Here is a 14093-nt window from a genome sequence, read left to right as displayed (position 1 = left end):
CGCTTATCTGGTAGCTTAGTCGGCCAGAAAATACGACTCGGGATCAGCCATATCGATAAGCTTGATTTCCTCGCAGCCTATCCACAAGCTCGTACCGACACATTTAGACTCGATACGATAAAAAAGCAGCTTCCGAGCTACAGTATTAGTACCATTAAATCCTGAACCAGTACTATCTAAGCTTAATATTCAACTTCGGACGCCAACACCCCAAGAAGCCGCGGTAGTCAGTCAACCGAATTTTATCCGTATACACCAGCGAACGTCGACGAGCTTTTAAAGCAAGCATCCTCGATCAAAGCTTTTATCAAACAGCGCTCAAAGTGCCCGCCATAGCCATCGCACGAAGCCTTAAACCAGCTTATTAAAGGCTGTCAAAATCGCGATACAAAAGGGCATACTTCTCGAGCAAGAAAATAAGGAGCTACATATCGCACACGCTACTCAAAGGCAGAATCTAGCTTGTACGAATAGGTGGATAGCTCACGATGACGGTCTATCCGTACGAGAAGCAATAGAGCTCGAGGAAGCTCATAATGCGTTCTTTCAGGCAATACCAGGTCCACGCGTGCCACCAGCGCAGGGTACGCAAGCACCGAAGGCGCGGGCCTTACCTAAATGCGGTAACTTAGTGAAATAGGGCATAGAAAGAATGCTTGTCCAAATAGACAATAATAAATATAAAGGCGTTGTGGTTGATTAAAGTACTAAAAGGTAGAAAATACGTATGCGGGTGCGCAGCTCTTTTGTCGGCATTACCTTACGAATACTGCATGAAACCGGGTCTATGGATGATCCGACGGCATTGCTTATGTAACTAAATTGGACCATAAAAAGCGTGAATAGGGGTAATGGAAATACAGAGTCATTGATATCTCCAATTGGTCGGATACTATACGGAAGTTGACAGTTATGAGCCCGGTTCGCTGCGATTGAATACACTGCTAGGAATTGAAGCTATTCACATTTGAAAGCATCCAACACAGTCAAAATTCGACGCCAATTTACCCCTGAACCCTCCTCCTACCTCCCACCAAGCTCCGATATCACTTGCTCATCATTTGAGCAAGTCATGGAGTCGACATCGATACTCTCCGCCCTGAGAAGCGAAAAATTGAAGGATTCGTCACAATGGCGACCTTGGCACAAGCGAGTGAAGGCATTCGCAGAGCAACGTATGATCTGGGATCTCTGCAACCCGGATATTGATGCATTGCATCGTCCAAAGGTTCTCATTGAGCCGATTGAACCTGAATACCCTGATGATGGGTCTCAGGAAGACAAAAAAGACTGGAGGGACCGTCTTGAAGTCTATAAGATCAAGGCAAACCGTTGGGAAAAGCAGCGGAAAGCTTTGAATGAGGTGAATGAATTCATCCTTATCTATCTGGATGCATCAATTCGTGATACTGTACTGGAGTATAATACTCCGTACGATCGTCTGGTATATCTCAGCAAGAGATTTGCTAGAACTCATGCGTATAAAGAAGAGATACGTATGCAATGGAGAGCTTTCGCTGCCCAGAAACCGACCGGTGATGTCGAAAAATGGTTAGTTTCATGGGATGAGCTGCGAGAGCAAGCGGTCAGTCTCCAGCTTCACGAAGCTGAGAGTGCAAACCACGACTTCTTGCAAGCAGTCAAGAAGGTCTTGCCAATCTGGTGGCAAGCCAAATACCAAGAGATCGTGATGAATGGAGCCTCGTATGATACTCAGAGTCTCATCGAATCATTCCGTGCCATGTATCGCGAAATCGGACCTAATGCTTCATCGCAGGAAGCGCTGAAAGGGTCCCTTTCCACTTGGCAAGGTCACCAGGAAGCGAAGCAGGAGACCAAAAATGAGTTCCAAAACCTGCCATTCAACAAAAGGCCATGTCCTTGCGGGAGGAAGGGGCATAGCGCCCCTAATTGCTTTATCATCAATGAAGCAATTAGGCCAGCAGGGTTTGTCCCATACAAAGAAAGCTCTCAGAAAGTCGAGAAAGCGCTATCATCCGACCCAGCATGGAAAAAATGGATCGATGAAGCCATTGAAAAAAAGACGAAAAAATTCGTCAAATGCAGCGCAGATACGCCCAGGAAATATGGTTTTTTCAAGCCAGGCTATCGGACCTGCCATCACATCACTTCGAGACCGATGGATCCTAGATACTGGATCGGGAGTCCATGTCTGTAATGAGAAGACCCGATTCGTCAACCTTCAGCCATGCAATGAGATGCTTGCTACCGGCGAAGGAGATACTGCCGTCATTGGACGTGGGACAGTGAGACTCACGGGCGTGGACCCGATATCGAAGCAGGAGAGAACCATCACGCTAAGCAATGCGTGCTACGCACCCGGTTTTCATGTCAACCTAGTGTCGTATTCTAGGCTGCGAGAAAAGGGCGGCAAATGGTCCGAATCCAATGGATATATACAGGATCATGAAGGGATTCCGATAGTCGGCCTGCGTCTATGGCATGAGATCGGTCTGTGGGTCTTCGACCAACCGAAAAAGGAAGCCATTCGCAACACAGCGAATGCAGTGAGATCATCATCGACGCCGCTGAATGATACGGCGTCGGCTGAGCAATGGCACCGTCGCCTAGGCCATCCTCAGCATAAAACATTCCAGCAAATGACGAAGCTGGTCGATGGAGTCAGCATTGACAGCAAGCATGAAGCCCAAGCAATGTGTGAGACTTGCCAGCTAGGAAGGTCAAACCGCCAAGTGTCAAGAAGACCGAGAGGACGCATTTTCGGACGTTTTGGAATGGTCTATTTCGACCTAATTCAACTCTCGTATGCTTATAATAAGCATCGCTGGATCTCGCATTTTTACATCGAGGGAATCAGGTTTCATTGGCTAATGACACATGAATTCAAACCCGAATGTCAGCATGCCATCAATCAGTTCGTGAACCTAGCCAGAAATTGGTGGAACCTACCGATAAGAGCCTTCAATTACGACAATGAAAACGCCGCAGGACGTACAGCCGAGTATGGCTTGACGTCGGACGGCATCGTGGTATATCACAGTCCACCAAGACATCCGGAAATGAATGGACACGCTGAGAGAGCAGGGGGTGTCATCATCCTACGCATGAGGATGCTCATGCTTGAAGGCAAGCTCCCGAAGGAGCTATGGCCGGAAGCAGCAATGGCTGCCATATGGCTGTTGAATCGCACCCCGACGTATCTAGCAACCGAGAATCGCTGGATCGTCCCTTGGGGCGAAGTCGTGAAGCAATTCACAACCACCGGCGACACTGCGCCGAGAATCAACCTAGCAAATGTGAGGTTGTATGGAAGCCTTGCTTACTGTCGAATTGAGAAGCAAGTGCAGTCAGATAAAATGAATCCCCGTGCTGAAATTGGATTCATGGTAGGCTATGTAGCCTCAAATATCTGGAGAATATGGTTCCCGCAGCATGGGAAGGTGAAGCTTGTTAGAGACGCCGTCTTTGATGAAACACGGCGATACTCGCCTGATTTCCAACAGCTTCAGCCGATCCCGCTGCCATTGGTCAAAGAACCTCAGGAATTGGACCAAACTGAGGCTGAAAGAGCTCTCCAAGCATCGATAACAACTGGGTCGGTGCCAGAATTGGAAGCAAGCAGAGACGTCAATAATGACGAAGCCCAAGACACAGGATGTCAAAATAACATTGGACAAAGAGACCGTTTTTCGGCCGAAAAACCGTCTCATGCTGAAAAAGCACCTCAAAATGCTAGACTTCAGGGGGTGTACAGCACACCCGATCGGCAAATGAATGCTATATCGGACGTCCCGGGAGCTTTCCCACAAGAAATACCCCTGCCGCCGACTCCTCCACATAATGAAGTGACTCCTGCAACTGGTCAGGGGGTGGAGACGCCGGAAATTCCAGTAGAGGACCAGCTCCAGGAGACCCAGCAAGGGACCCAGGAATCCCAGGAGACCCAGCAAGTGTCTCAGGAATCGGACGACGAAGCTGAAGCACAGCTGCAAGCGGAGCTCGCACCGAGAGACATCAACGGCGATGTCGATGAAGGGAACATTGTGACTGGGCCAAGAAGAAGGACAGCAAAACGGGATGATGCCTATGCATATAGCACAGTGATAGAGCCGCCAGCGTATCTCCATGCATTCGCAGCGGTCTATACTCGGAGAAGCCAGTGAAACGTCGCCATCGAGACGATCTCCCTGAGCTTCCAAAACATTGGAAAGACGTCATGAATCACCCATATCAGGAAGGTTTCCTAGCTGCGATGCGTAAGGAAATCGATTCATTGACTGAAAAAGCGACCTTTGAAGCCGTGGACCGCCCGAAAGACCGTGGCAAGCAAGTCCTACCGCTTCTTTGGGTCTTTGCATACAAATTCGACCAAGGTGCCTATCTCATGAAGATGAAGGCGCGGATTTGCGTACGAGGAGACCTTGAGACGATCTCCTCCGAAGAAAAGAGAGCTGCTACACTAGCAGCCAGAACAGCGAGGATGATCTTCGCATTGGTCGCAGCATTCGACCTCGATTTGAGGCAGCGCGATGCTGTGACAGCATTTTTGAACAGCAAGCTTGAAAAGGATGTCTACACCAGGATGCCCGAAGGCTTTGAGACCACGGGCAAGTGCTGGAAGCTCCGAAAAGAGCTGTATGGACTGAGAATCTCACCGCGCCTGTGGCAGCAGGAAGCGGCTGGAGTTCTCAACAAATTAGGACTTCGCCAAGTCCCTGAAGACCCATGCGTCTTTGTAGGAGACGGCATCATTGTCTTCTTCTATGTCGATGATATACTGATAGCAAATCATCGGTCGGCGAGAAAGAGGGCAAGACAGTTGGAAAAGGACCTCGAAGCTCACTGGGAGCTTACAGATCATGGAGAAGCCGAATGGTTCCTGAATATTCGCATTATTCGGGATCGGCACATAAAGAAACTGTGGCTGTGCCAAGACAGCTATATTACCAGCGTGGCAGCAAGGTATAACCTTACCGATAGACCACCAGTGTCTACCCCACTGCCAATTGAAGAGCTGAAGCCGTACGAAGGCTTAGCAAGTGCTGAAGAAATCCACCTATATCAGCAAAAGGTCGGATCGATAGGATATGCCACCACAATCACCCGAGTTGATGCCGCCAAGCCTGCCGCCAAGCTTGCGCAATTTTTGACGAACCCCGGGACCGCAACATCAGAGAGCAGCTGATCGAGTTATCAGCTACCTCTATACGACGAGATTTCTAGCTATCGAATTCAGTGCCCAATTGGACGGCAGCATTGAATCGGTGCAGCTAGCAAGTGACGCCTCATACGGCGATCATGAAGATCGGAGAAGCTCTGCAGGTTATATCTGCCAGGTCTACGGAGGACCGGTAGACTGGAAAGCCACGAAGCAGCGGACGGTCACTACGTCCACTACCGAAGCAGAGCTGCTAGGACTGTCAGAAGCCGGAAAGCATCTCCAATGGTGGAGACGGCTTCTAGGACATGTCGGCTTCGACCCATCGCATGTCATCACTATTGAATGCGATAATGAGAGAGCAATCGGACTGCTCACCACCGAAGACGCTAGTTTCGACACCAAGCTCAGACACGTTGATATCCACCATCTCTGGCTGAGACAGGAAGTGAGAGCGGGGCGCATTGCCATCCGCTGGGTGCCGACAGCGAGCATGGTAGCTGACGGTTTGACGAAGCTGCTATCGAGACAGCAGCATGAGAGGTTCATCAAGCTTCTTCGCATGGTCGATCTCCGGTATTTGATCGCGAAGAGCTAGTCGAACGTGGAGAGCGCGTCTGGTCGGGCATGAAGCTCACCCGACGGACATGGAGCTAGTCCGAAAGAGGAAATAGAGGTTGTTTGAAAAGAATGCAGATTCGAAGGATTTGATGCCATTTTCAGCGGCTCAGTGAATATGTGAAAACTGAGGCCCCTGAGGGGGTGTGTCGGCATTACCTTACGAAAACTGCATGAAACCGGGTCTATGGATGATCCGACGGCTAGGGGTGCACACGAATAATCACTTTACGAATATTCGTACGAATACCGTAAAATTTTACGAATACGAATAAGCATCGTCGCTTATATAATATCCGTACGAATAAAATGTGTCTTATTCGTAAATTATTCGTAAAAATCACGTGTGATTAATATTCCTCAGAGAGATATATATCTCGTAACAACATCAACCGCCGCATAGTCTCCGCGCTCAAGGTGTTTCTCCTGACACCCAGTAAATCTCGTCCCTTGTTGAATAGTCTCTCCACCGACACTGATGATGCAGGAATGGCCAGATAGTCTCGTGCAGCAGTAGCTAGCTGTGGGTATTCGTTCCTCTGTGCTCTCCACCACGATAAAAGCCAATTCTTGTCCTGTGAAATCGACTCATTTATCGTGACGACGTCATCCTCAAAGTACCGGTCAATGTCAGATGAATGTCTCTTCTTAGGTTGCAGCTTCTGAAGTAAACGGGCCTCTATGCTCTTCTTCAGGCTCGGCTGCTCCTTAGAGGGCTTTGCCGACGAGTCGACTGCCAATGGATATTGATCATGCAGTAGTTCTTTGATGTGCGTGACAACTTGGGGTGCTGTGAGCTTGCCTAGATCTCTGTCTAGCAAGAGCGTTTTAAATCGCGGATCAAGCACTAGGGCGACATAATAGGCGTCTTGTCCATCCATCAGGTTGTAGTATTTTTGGAACTTTTTCAAGCCCGCAGCAGCAGCAGCAGAAATCTCCAGGTGCAGATCCGAGAATTCTCCCTCCCTAGACGCAGCATCATGCAACAGATCGTGCAGTTCATAGTAAATGGGGATGGCTAAGGTAATTTGCGGTTGACGCTTGGAAACAGTGAGGGTGAACTCCTCAAACCTGGCTAAGAAGCCCTCAATTTGTTGGAGACGATCCCAATCCTCAGCACTGAAGGGTGGAAAATCTAACTGATGGTGGATCCATTTCTTGATTTGCTGCTTCGCGTTCAGGGCGTCTCGGAGCATTCGGTGTGTCGAATTCCACCTTGTATCCACGTCGTACTCGATGAACTTGTCCTTGAGCCCATTGCTCTGGCAGATGATCTTCCACTGCTGCTTCCGCTGCGGGGTTCTTGCAATCCAAAGCGCCATAATCCGAAGGCGAGCCAATGGTGATTGCGGGCCAATCTCTTTGTTTTCCTGCATGAGATCACAAGCTGCATTCGCCGACGCGTGGTCCCCTGCTTGCAACATGACGAGTATATCGCTGACAATCAGATTGAGCACATGCGCAGTGCAGCGAATATAACTATCCACTCCTTGAAATCGTAGGGCTCTTGCAGCACTCACGGCTCCGTACATGGCTTGAAATTTCTCGGTGAGATTGAGATATAATTCCGATAGCAAGCGCTCATTGCTTGTGGCATTGTCTGCTGTGATCGCGAGGAGCTTGTGTTCGATTCGAAGTTCTGTGAGAAGCGTCTGAAGAATTTCTGCCATGTTCTCTCCGCTATGAATGCCGTGGATTTCCGTAAATTCAAGAACCCGCTCTCGGTACTGAAAATCCACTGTCAACCAGTGGCCAACAACCCCGAACATGGCTTTTGAATTCTTGCTCGTCCAAGCGTCTAGCGAAAGAGAGATCGTTTGGCATGTCTGCTCTAGCTCTTCAATCAACTGCTCCCGACAATTGTCGAAATCACGATCGATTCGACGAGCCATTGTCATGCGAGATGCGAAAGGGAGTGAAACACCCAAGTCCTGGAAGATCTGTTGGAAGGGGGGCGATTCTATGGCGTCAAATGCCATGTCGTCTATAACCACCCACCGAACCAGGTTTTGCTCCAGGACCTTTGCTCTCTGCTCCTCAGTCCGCTTCTGGAAGAAGCTGCTAACTGACGGCTGTTTTATGCTGCTTCTGTCGTCCTCCGAACTGTTTTCAGGGCCACTTAGGATAATACCATGTTTAGAGAGATGGAACATCATATTGGATGTTGATGTTGCCCTTGTAGAATCTGTCGTTTTCCAATTGCATCGCTTGCAGCGCACCTCCCGGTCGTTGATTGGGCCCTTTCCCCTTTTTGGCCACCACATCCTTCCCGGTAGCGGGGAACAGTCGAAATGTGCCCAGAGAGCTTGATTCTGCATCTTTCTTCGAGAAAGGCCAGATTCATTGGAGATACTGACCACGTCAGGCAACGCCTCCGCAGTCAGTTCATTTTGGGAGCAGATCGCCACGAGTGGACTTCGAGCCCGGCTTAATTGGCTTGCAGAGTCATCAGGAGTAATCGGTTCAACGCTACTGCGTGCCCTTTTCGAAGGAGGGATCTCAATAATGCGGTCTTCTGGTGGAGCCTCCTCGTCGATGCCATCATTGAGCGCACAGTAATTGATTCGCTGAGACCTGTATGGCCGTTTGCGCTGTGACTCCGTGGACTCGTCCATTCGTAGCGCGAGAAATTTGTCCTGATAGTTGACTGATAGGAAAGAAGTGCGTAGAAAACGAAATTATGGTCGTGTATCTGCAGTGTAAACAATCACGCGACGCGTTGAGCATCGTTAGATGGGCGGTGGGTCTCTATTACAGTAAGGGTAAGTTAGTCTTGGCGGAAATTACGAATAATTACGAATCGAATACGAATAAAGTCACGAAAATAGCCAGTCGAATACGAATAATGAGTTGAGGAAAATTGACGAATACGAATAACCAAAATCCTTATTCGTGTGCACCCCTACCGACGGCATTGCTTATGTAACTAAATTGGACCATAAAAAGCGTGAATAGGGGTAATGGAAATACAGAGTCATTGATATCTCCAATTGGTCGGATACTATACGGAAGTTGACATCTTTTACCGATCACGTTATCTCCCGCCTGGCGGCCTTAGTAATCAGGCTTCCACAACACGGCCTCACACTAAGTTTGGAGTGTTGGAGTCGCCCGTCTGCAGTCGAAACTCCGGATTTGCTCCATCTCGATCACAATAACGTCGAGTAAGTAGTCATGCTTTTCATGGTACTGATAAGTACAATTCTGCCAATGAACACAATAGGCGGCTGGACTCGGTATGTTATATCGACATGAACTCCCCATTTCACTGCTAAAACACACATCTCGATTACTGTAATCATTATCTGCTGATAGCGTACCCTAAGGCAGGCTCTAATTTATTGTAACAATCAGGTGTCATCAAAAACAAAAGAGCCCACACAGAGTGTTGGTGTTGCATCTTCGCTGGTGCTGGCCCATAACGTAATTCACAAGCGAGTCGATCACACAAGCGAGTCGATCAGCCAACTACAGTCATAATTTTGATTTGCATATATTACCACCACAACGCAATTAAATTAATAGCTACTGCTTCGGACATCTATTTATCTTATGCCCTATCACTCCACATCCACTGCATCTTGGTGGAGCCCGAGTTCGTTGCGTACTGGCCTGATTTGCGATCTCCACGGAGGTTGTAGCTTCGGCTTCAGCTGGCTGTTGGCTGGCCTGTATCAACGCACGCGCCTCTGTAGCACCTAATGCTGTATCATGAGCTATTTGACGAGTGGATCTTGATCGCTTTTGCTTTTTCTTTGTATTTGCAGCACGTAAGGCCCGGTTTTCTTCGGCTAAAAGCACTGCGCTATGCATAGCCATATGGCAGCCCTTAATCAGTTGATCAATGGCCGCTTTGGTGGGGGTAGGAGGGCTTTGAGATCGATATTTAAGTAGTGCCTTAACCGAAGATGCCTGCCGATGTAGCTGCTTAGAGTTGTGTGGTGTTATAGGCATAAAATCGGCTGAACTGTTGCTTCCACGACTTCGGGGTGGTGTTGGAGTTTTTAGCCGAATATTGATCTTCGAAAGGACTTGAGTACGATCAAATGGCACTAATCCTGTTGCTTTGAAGCCACTTTGTATAGTGGTATCTTTAAATGCTCGTAGACGGGCCTCAGGATATGCCGAAAGGAAGTCAAGCTTGTCGATATGGTTGATGCCATTCCGAGTTAGGCTTTCGACAAGCTCACCATATGCACGCTTTAGGGGGGCAAAGCAAGCCACGTCAAGTGGCTGGAGTAAATGCGAAGAATGCGCTGGCATGCAAATTGGTATAATATCGTGTTCCGTGCAGATTTGATCGAATTGAGCCGTTAAATGACTGCCGTGTCCATCAAGGACTAGTAGTCGATATTTGCCCTTCGAGCGGCCTTTAGTGTATGGAATAAAGTGATTCTTAAGCCAGTTAAGGCCAATATCGTCAGTAGTCCATCCATTTGCGCTTTTGTCGATTTTCCAGCCATCCGGAAGGTCATCAAACCACGATTCGATGAAGACTTTGCCCTTAAAGATGATATACGGTGGAAGGTGCCAACCAGCGGCGTTGATTGATTCCACAGCAGTCACCCACTCACGATTCCCAGGTTGTAGCATCGATCGTTTCCCATAATATTCGGCACGAGTGATCACTTTAGCGGTCGCAGTTAGGCCCATTGCGAAGCCAGTCTCATCAAAATTGAAGATATCCTCGTTGGCGATGCCGTACTTGGCTATAACTCGCTGTACAGAGTCGAACCACTCGCCAATGACAGCTGGGTCTTCGCATTGTGCCCTTTGGTAGTCGTATCGACGACTAAAGCGACTCGCGATCGTGTCTGCATGACGTTTGATGAAGTTTGGGACCCAATTAATGCCAACGGTCGGAGGAGGTGTAGGTCCACGGCTTGCGAGTAGTAAGTTGGCCATATCTTTAGCCAGGCTTGGCCGGGGAGGATTTCCACGTAGATCCATAGATAGTATCCATTCAATAAGCGATTCTTCTTCGAACTGGGTCAATTTATGACCATTTGCGCGTGATTCTTGTCGGTATTGCTGACCGCGAAGCCGGCTATATAACGTGCCAAAGGGCACATCAAAACGGCGCGTAGCTTCACGAATAGAAGAGACTTCATGGTTTTTGATGGCTTTAAGAGCTAAGAGGATCCTACCTTCCTGCTCGACACGTTTTTGGGCATTTTGAGAGCGAATTGGTGGCATAGTGGGTGGTTGAAGGTAGTGGAAGATTAAATGGGGGACGCGACCGCGTTGGCTGATCGACTCGCTTGTGTGATCGACTCGCTTGTGGATTACGTTAGTTAGTTCTGCTTAGTCAGGTGACGTCAAACGCGTTTGTTTACATCCGTCACCTCACGCTCCACCTGACAACATCGACAACACACCTTCGACTTCACGCCACCCCACGACAATCGCCAAATTCCTTCACGAGCCTCGCGAAAAATTAGCTTCCTTGCGTAAACCCTCCTTTGATATGTCTGTCCGGCGCTCCGCCCGCCTGCGCAGCAGTCAAACGCCTGAGGTGAGTCCCCTAGCAGCGCCTACCCTGGCAAGCCCCGAGGTGCCCTGGAGCCTCGATCTTTCGGTAACTGACAGTCCTCTCTTCCGAAAGGCTCAGGAATCAACTCCTCAGCCCGAGATGGCACGACTTGCATCTGTCCAGGAGCGCGACGAAACGCCCGCCGATGAGGCTCCTGTTCGCACACCGTCCACGAAAAAGCAAATTCCGGTAAAAACACCCACCACGAGCAAGCGCCAGACCGAAGCAAAGACCCCAACCACCGGATCTGCCGTTCGTCCACCCCGCGAAGAGATGCACCCAAGCAAGGCCCATCCGAGCACCACCAAGCAAGCCGACTCTGGCCTGATCCTTGGCTTCAACCCGATTAAGAAAGATGCAGACGGCAATGTCGTCAAGGAGGAAAGCACTCCTTCCAAGTCGAAGGCATCTCCAGCTCCCACTCAGTTTGGTACCCCCGGATACGAGTTCAAGTTTAGCCAGGATGCTCAGCTCAGCGACGAAGCCAAGCGCCTGATGGACACGGTCCGCGCAGAGGCTGCGCAGATTCGGGAGAAGATGATCATGGATAAGGCGAACGAAAACGGCCAGTCTGAGACAACTCATGGAGAGCGAAAGATTGCGAAGCCCAAGGGCAAGGCTGGCCGATTCAGCGACGTGCACATGGCTGAGTTCAAGAAGATGGATTCGATTGCCAACCATCCTTCATCTTTCCGTGCCGCGCCTGGTCGCTTCGAGCCCGTCACCAAGTCTCTGAAGCGAACCAAATCGAAGGCACAACTCGATGAGCCTGAGCCCTCCAACAACTCGTCCAACTCATCTCCTTCGCGATCTCCCTTGAAGCCGCCCACTGCCGCCACGCCTGCTGCTGCCAATGCCAAGCGCGTCAAGCACAACCCTGCCAATGAGAAGCCTGCCACTCAGGCTGAGGCCAATCAGCCTGTCCAGTTCAACCCGGCGCAGCTCAAGCAAGAGAAGACGCCCCGTAAGCCTGCCGGACCACGCCCACGCTCCGCAATTCGGAACTCTTTCATGACTCCCACCCGAGCTTCCATGGCTCACACCACCTCGGCCAGTCTTAAGGCCCCAAAGACTTCTCTCATTCCTTCTCTTGCGCGCTCTCCGGAGACCCGGGCACTGGCATCTCCCCGAACTCCTCGGACTGAATTCAACCCGCGTATCAAGGGCGGTTTGCCCACTCTGGACGGTTTGAAGTCCATCCTTCGTCGTCGCCAGCCTTTGTTCTCTCGTGACCCAGCCAAGATTGCTGCTGGCACTCACGTGGCTGCCCCCGACTTCAACCCGGACTCGATATTTGCCGAGCAGGAGGATGTGGCTGACTCTGCTCCCACTCCATCGCCCAAGAAGCACGTCGAGTTTACTCCTAGCGTCAAGTCTCGTCATCAACTCGCCGAGGCCTCGCCTTCTCGATCCAGAATTCCCACCACCCCATCTCGCACCAAGTTGTCGGATATCGTCTACCCAGCCCTCCCCACCCTTACTCCTGATCAGAAGGCGACTGCTTCTGAGCCTTCCAACGACCAACCTGCTGCCTCTCCCACAATTCGCCACGTCCGCAAGTCAAATGTCGACGAGCAGACCGCTGCTTATCCCGAAATTCCTGTCATTGCCCACGGAATTGCTCATGGAATCGGCAACAAGAAGCGACACCGTGACGAGGTGGATGATGATACCGACAACTCCGAGAATGTTCCGCCTGCCGATTCTCAGCCCGATGAGCGCAGCGTCAAGCGGATCAAAGCCACCCCCAGCCCAGTCAAGGCTCAGCCTGCGAAGACCCCTTCGCGCACACCTTCTGGTCGCGTCGGCACTCCCGCCAGTTCCAAGCAGAAGCCTCGCGGCGTTCTCAGCTTGAGCCGTCTGAACATGCTCGCCAAGCCCAAGGGTCGTGCTTAGGCGTGGATTGATGCAACAGGCACTTTGTCGAGAGCTAGCTCATTCGTTTGAGGCCTCCGTTCTACTGTGGTGTTTTTTCTGGCTCTGATCTTCGTCGTCAGTGCTTCTTTTCTTGCGGCGGCGCATTTCAACTCGTCTGCCCAGTGTTTGTATCTACTTTTTTCTTCGTCGGGCCTCGTACCCTCCTCTTTTTCACTTCTTCCACTGTCTGATCTTCTCCATTTTTACCCCGGCGGAATGCTTGTTTTTTGAAAATTTGTTTTCAAGGGAATTTTCGGTTTGGCGTCGGGTCCGATGCATATCTGGTTCATTTGATCCTGATACAAGGCGCAATAATGATGTCTGGCTTTGTTTCATGTTTATTCGGTCATCTTTCTGTTGTCAAAGATACAAGCGGTTGCTTCTATCGGTCCCTGTCCCGGTCTTTGGCGGCTTTCTCATTGTCTTCATGACTGGAGTCGGCGACAGGAAGCATCGGGCTGCGAGTTACAACTGCAGGGGGCTTTCGGTTTAATCGCGTTTGTCTTTGGCGATCTAGTCTGTCTGTTCTTTCTAGATTGATGTCACCCATGAATTAATGACTTGAAGAATTATTTTGTGCCTTGTATGTCTTCTAAATTCGTAGTCTTTATCCCATAGCTACGTCTGTCTGGTTGGGGGGACGATAGGCGTTATTCGTAGCACTTAGCAACTAAATTATCCGAAGCATCCTGCATCATTGACTCGACCCTGTCCTAATATGATTCCGAAGATCAATGCACCGGTGTGCGGGCTCAATTCACTCTACGTGGTTTCGTTTGGTAGAATCGGGTTTTACTCGAAGAAATGAAGTGGCAATAGCAGGAAATATTGAGAACCTTTTCCTCTATTTACATTCAAGTTCATTCATCGTCGACAGAGGGAAAA

At 49.8% G+C, this 14093-nt stretch overlaps 3 protein-coding genes across 3 annotated transcripts; 2 read left to right on the top strand and 1 right to left on the bottom strand.

The window, feature by feature from the left end:
- Window positions 1–1072: 1072 nt before the first annotated feature.
- N7532_010527 (uncharacterized protein) lies at window positions 1073–5738 on the top strand (the record flags this gene model as incomplete). The annotated part of the gene is made up of 4 exons (XM_056623018.1): window positions 1073–1877; window positions 2152–4025; window positions 4079–5121; window positions 5180–5738. 4 exons carry the CDS (start codon window positions 1073–1075, stop codon window positions 5736–5738), a joined length of 4281 nt encoding a protein of 1426 aa, XP_056470434.1.
- Window positions 5739–6108: 370 nt separating this feature from the next.
- On the bottom strand, window positions 6109–8373 carry N7532_010526 (uncharacterized protein; the record flags this gene model as incomplete). The annotated part of the gene is made up of 1 exon (XM_056623017.1): window positions 6109–8373. One exon carries the CDS (start codon window positions 8371–8373, stop codon window positions 6109–6111), a length of 2265 nt encoding a protein of 754 aa, XP_056470433.1.
- Window positions 8374–11225: 2852 nt separating this feature from the next.
- N7532_010525 (uncharacterized protein) lies at window positions 11226–13187 on the top strand (the record flags this gene model as incomplete). The annotated part of the gene is made up of 1 exon (XM_056623016.1): window positions 11226–13187. One exon carries the CDS (start codon window positions 11226–11228, stop codon window positions 13185–13187), a length of 1962 nt encoding a protein of 653 aa, XP_056470432.1.
- Between the last annotated feature and the right edge of the window lie 906 nt (window positions 13188–14093).

This window comes from Penicillium argentinense (assembly GCF_028826775.1).
Source record: "Penicillium argentinense strain IBT 30761 chromosome Unknown utg000010l_segment0_segment0, whole genome shotgun sequence".
Lineage (NCBI taxonomy): Eukaryota > Fungi > Ascomycota > Eurotiomycetes > Eurotiales > Aspergillaceae > Penicillium > Penicillium argentinense.
This window is presented reverse-complemented; position numbering and strand designations above follow the sequence as displayed.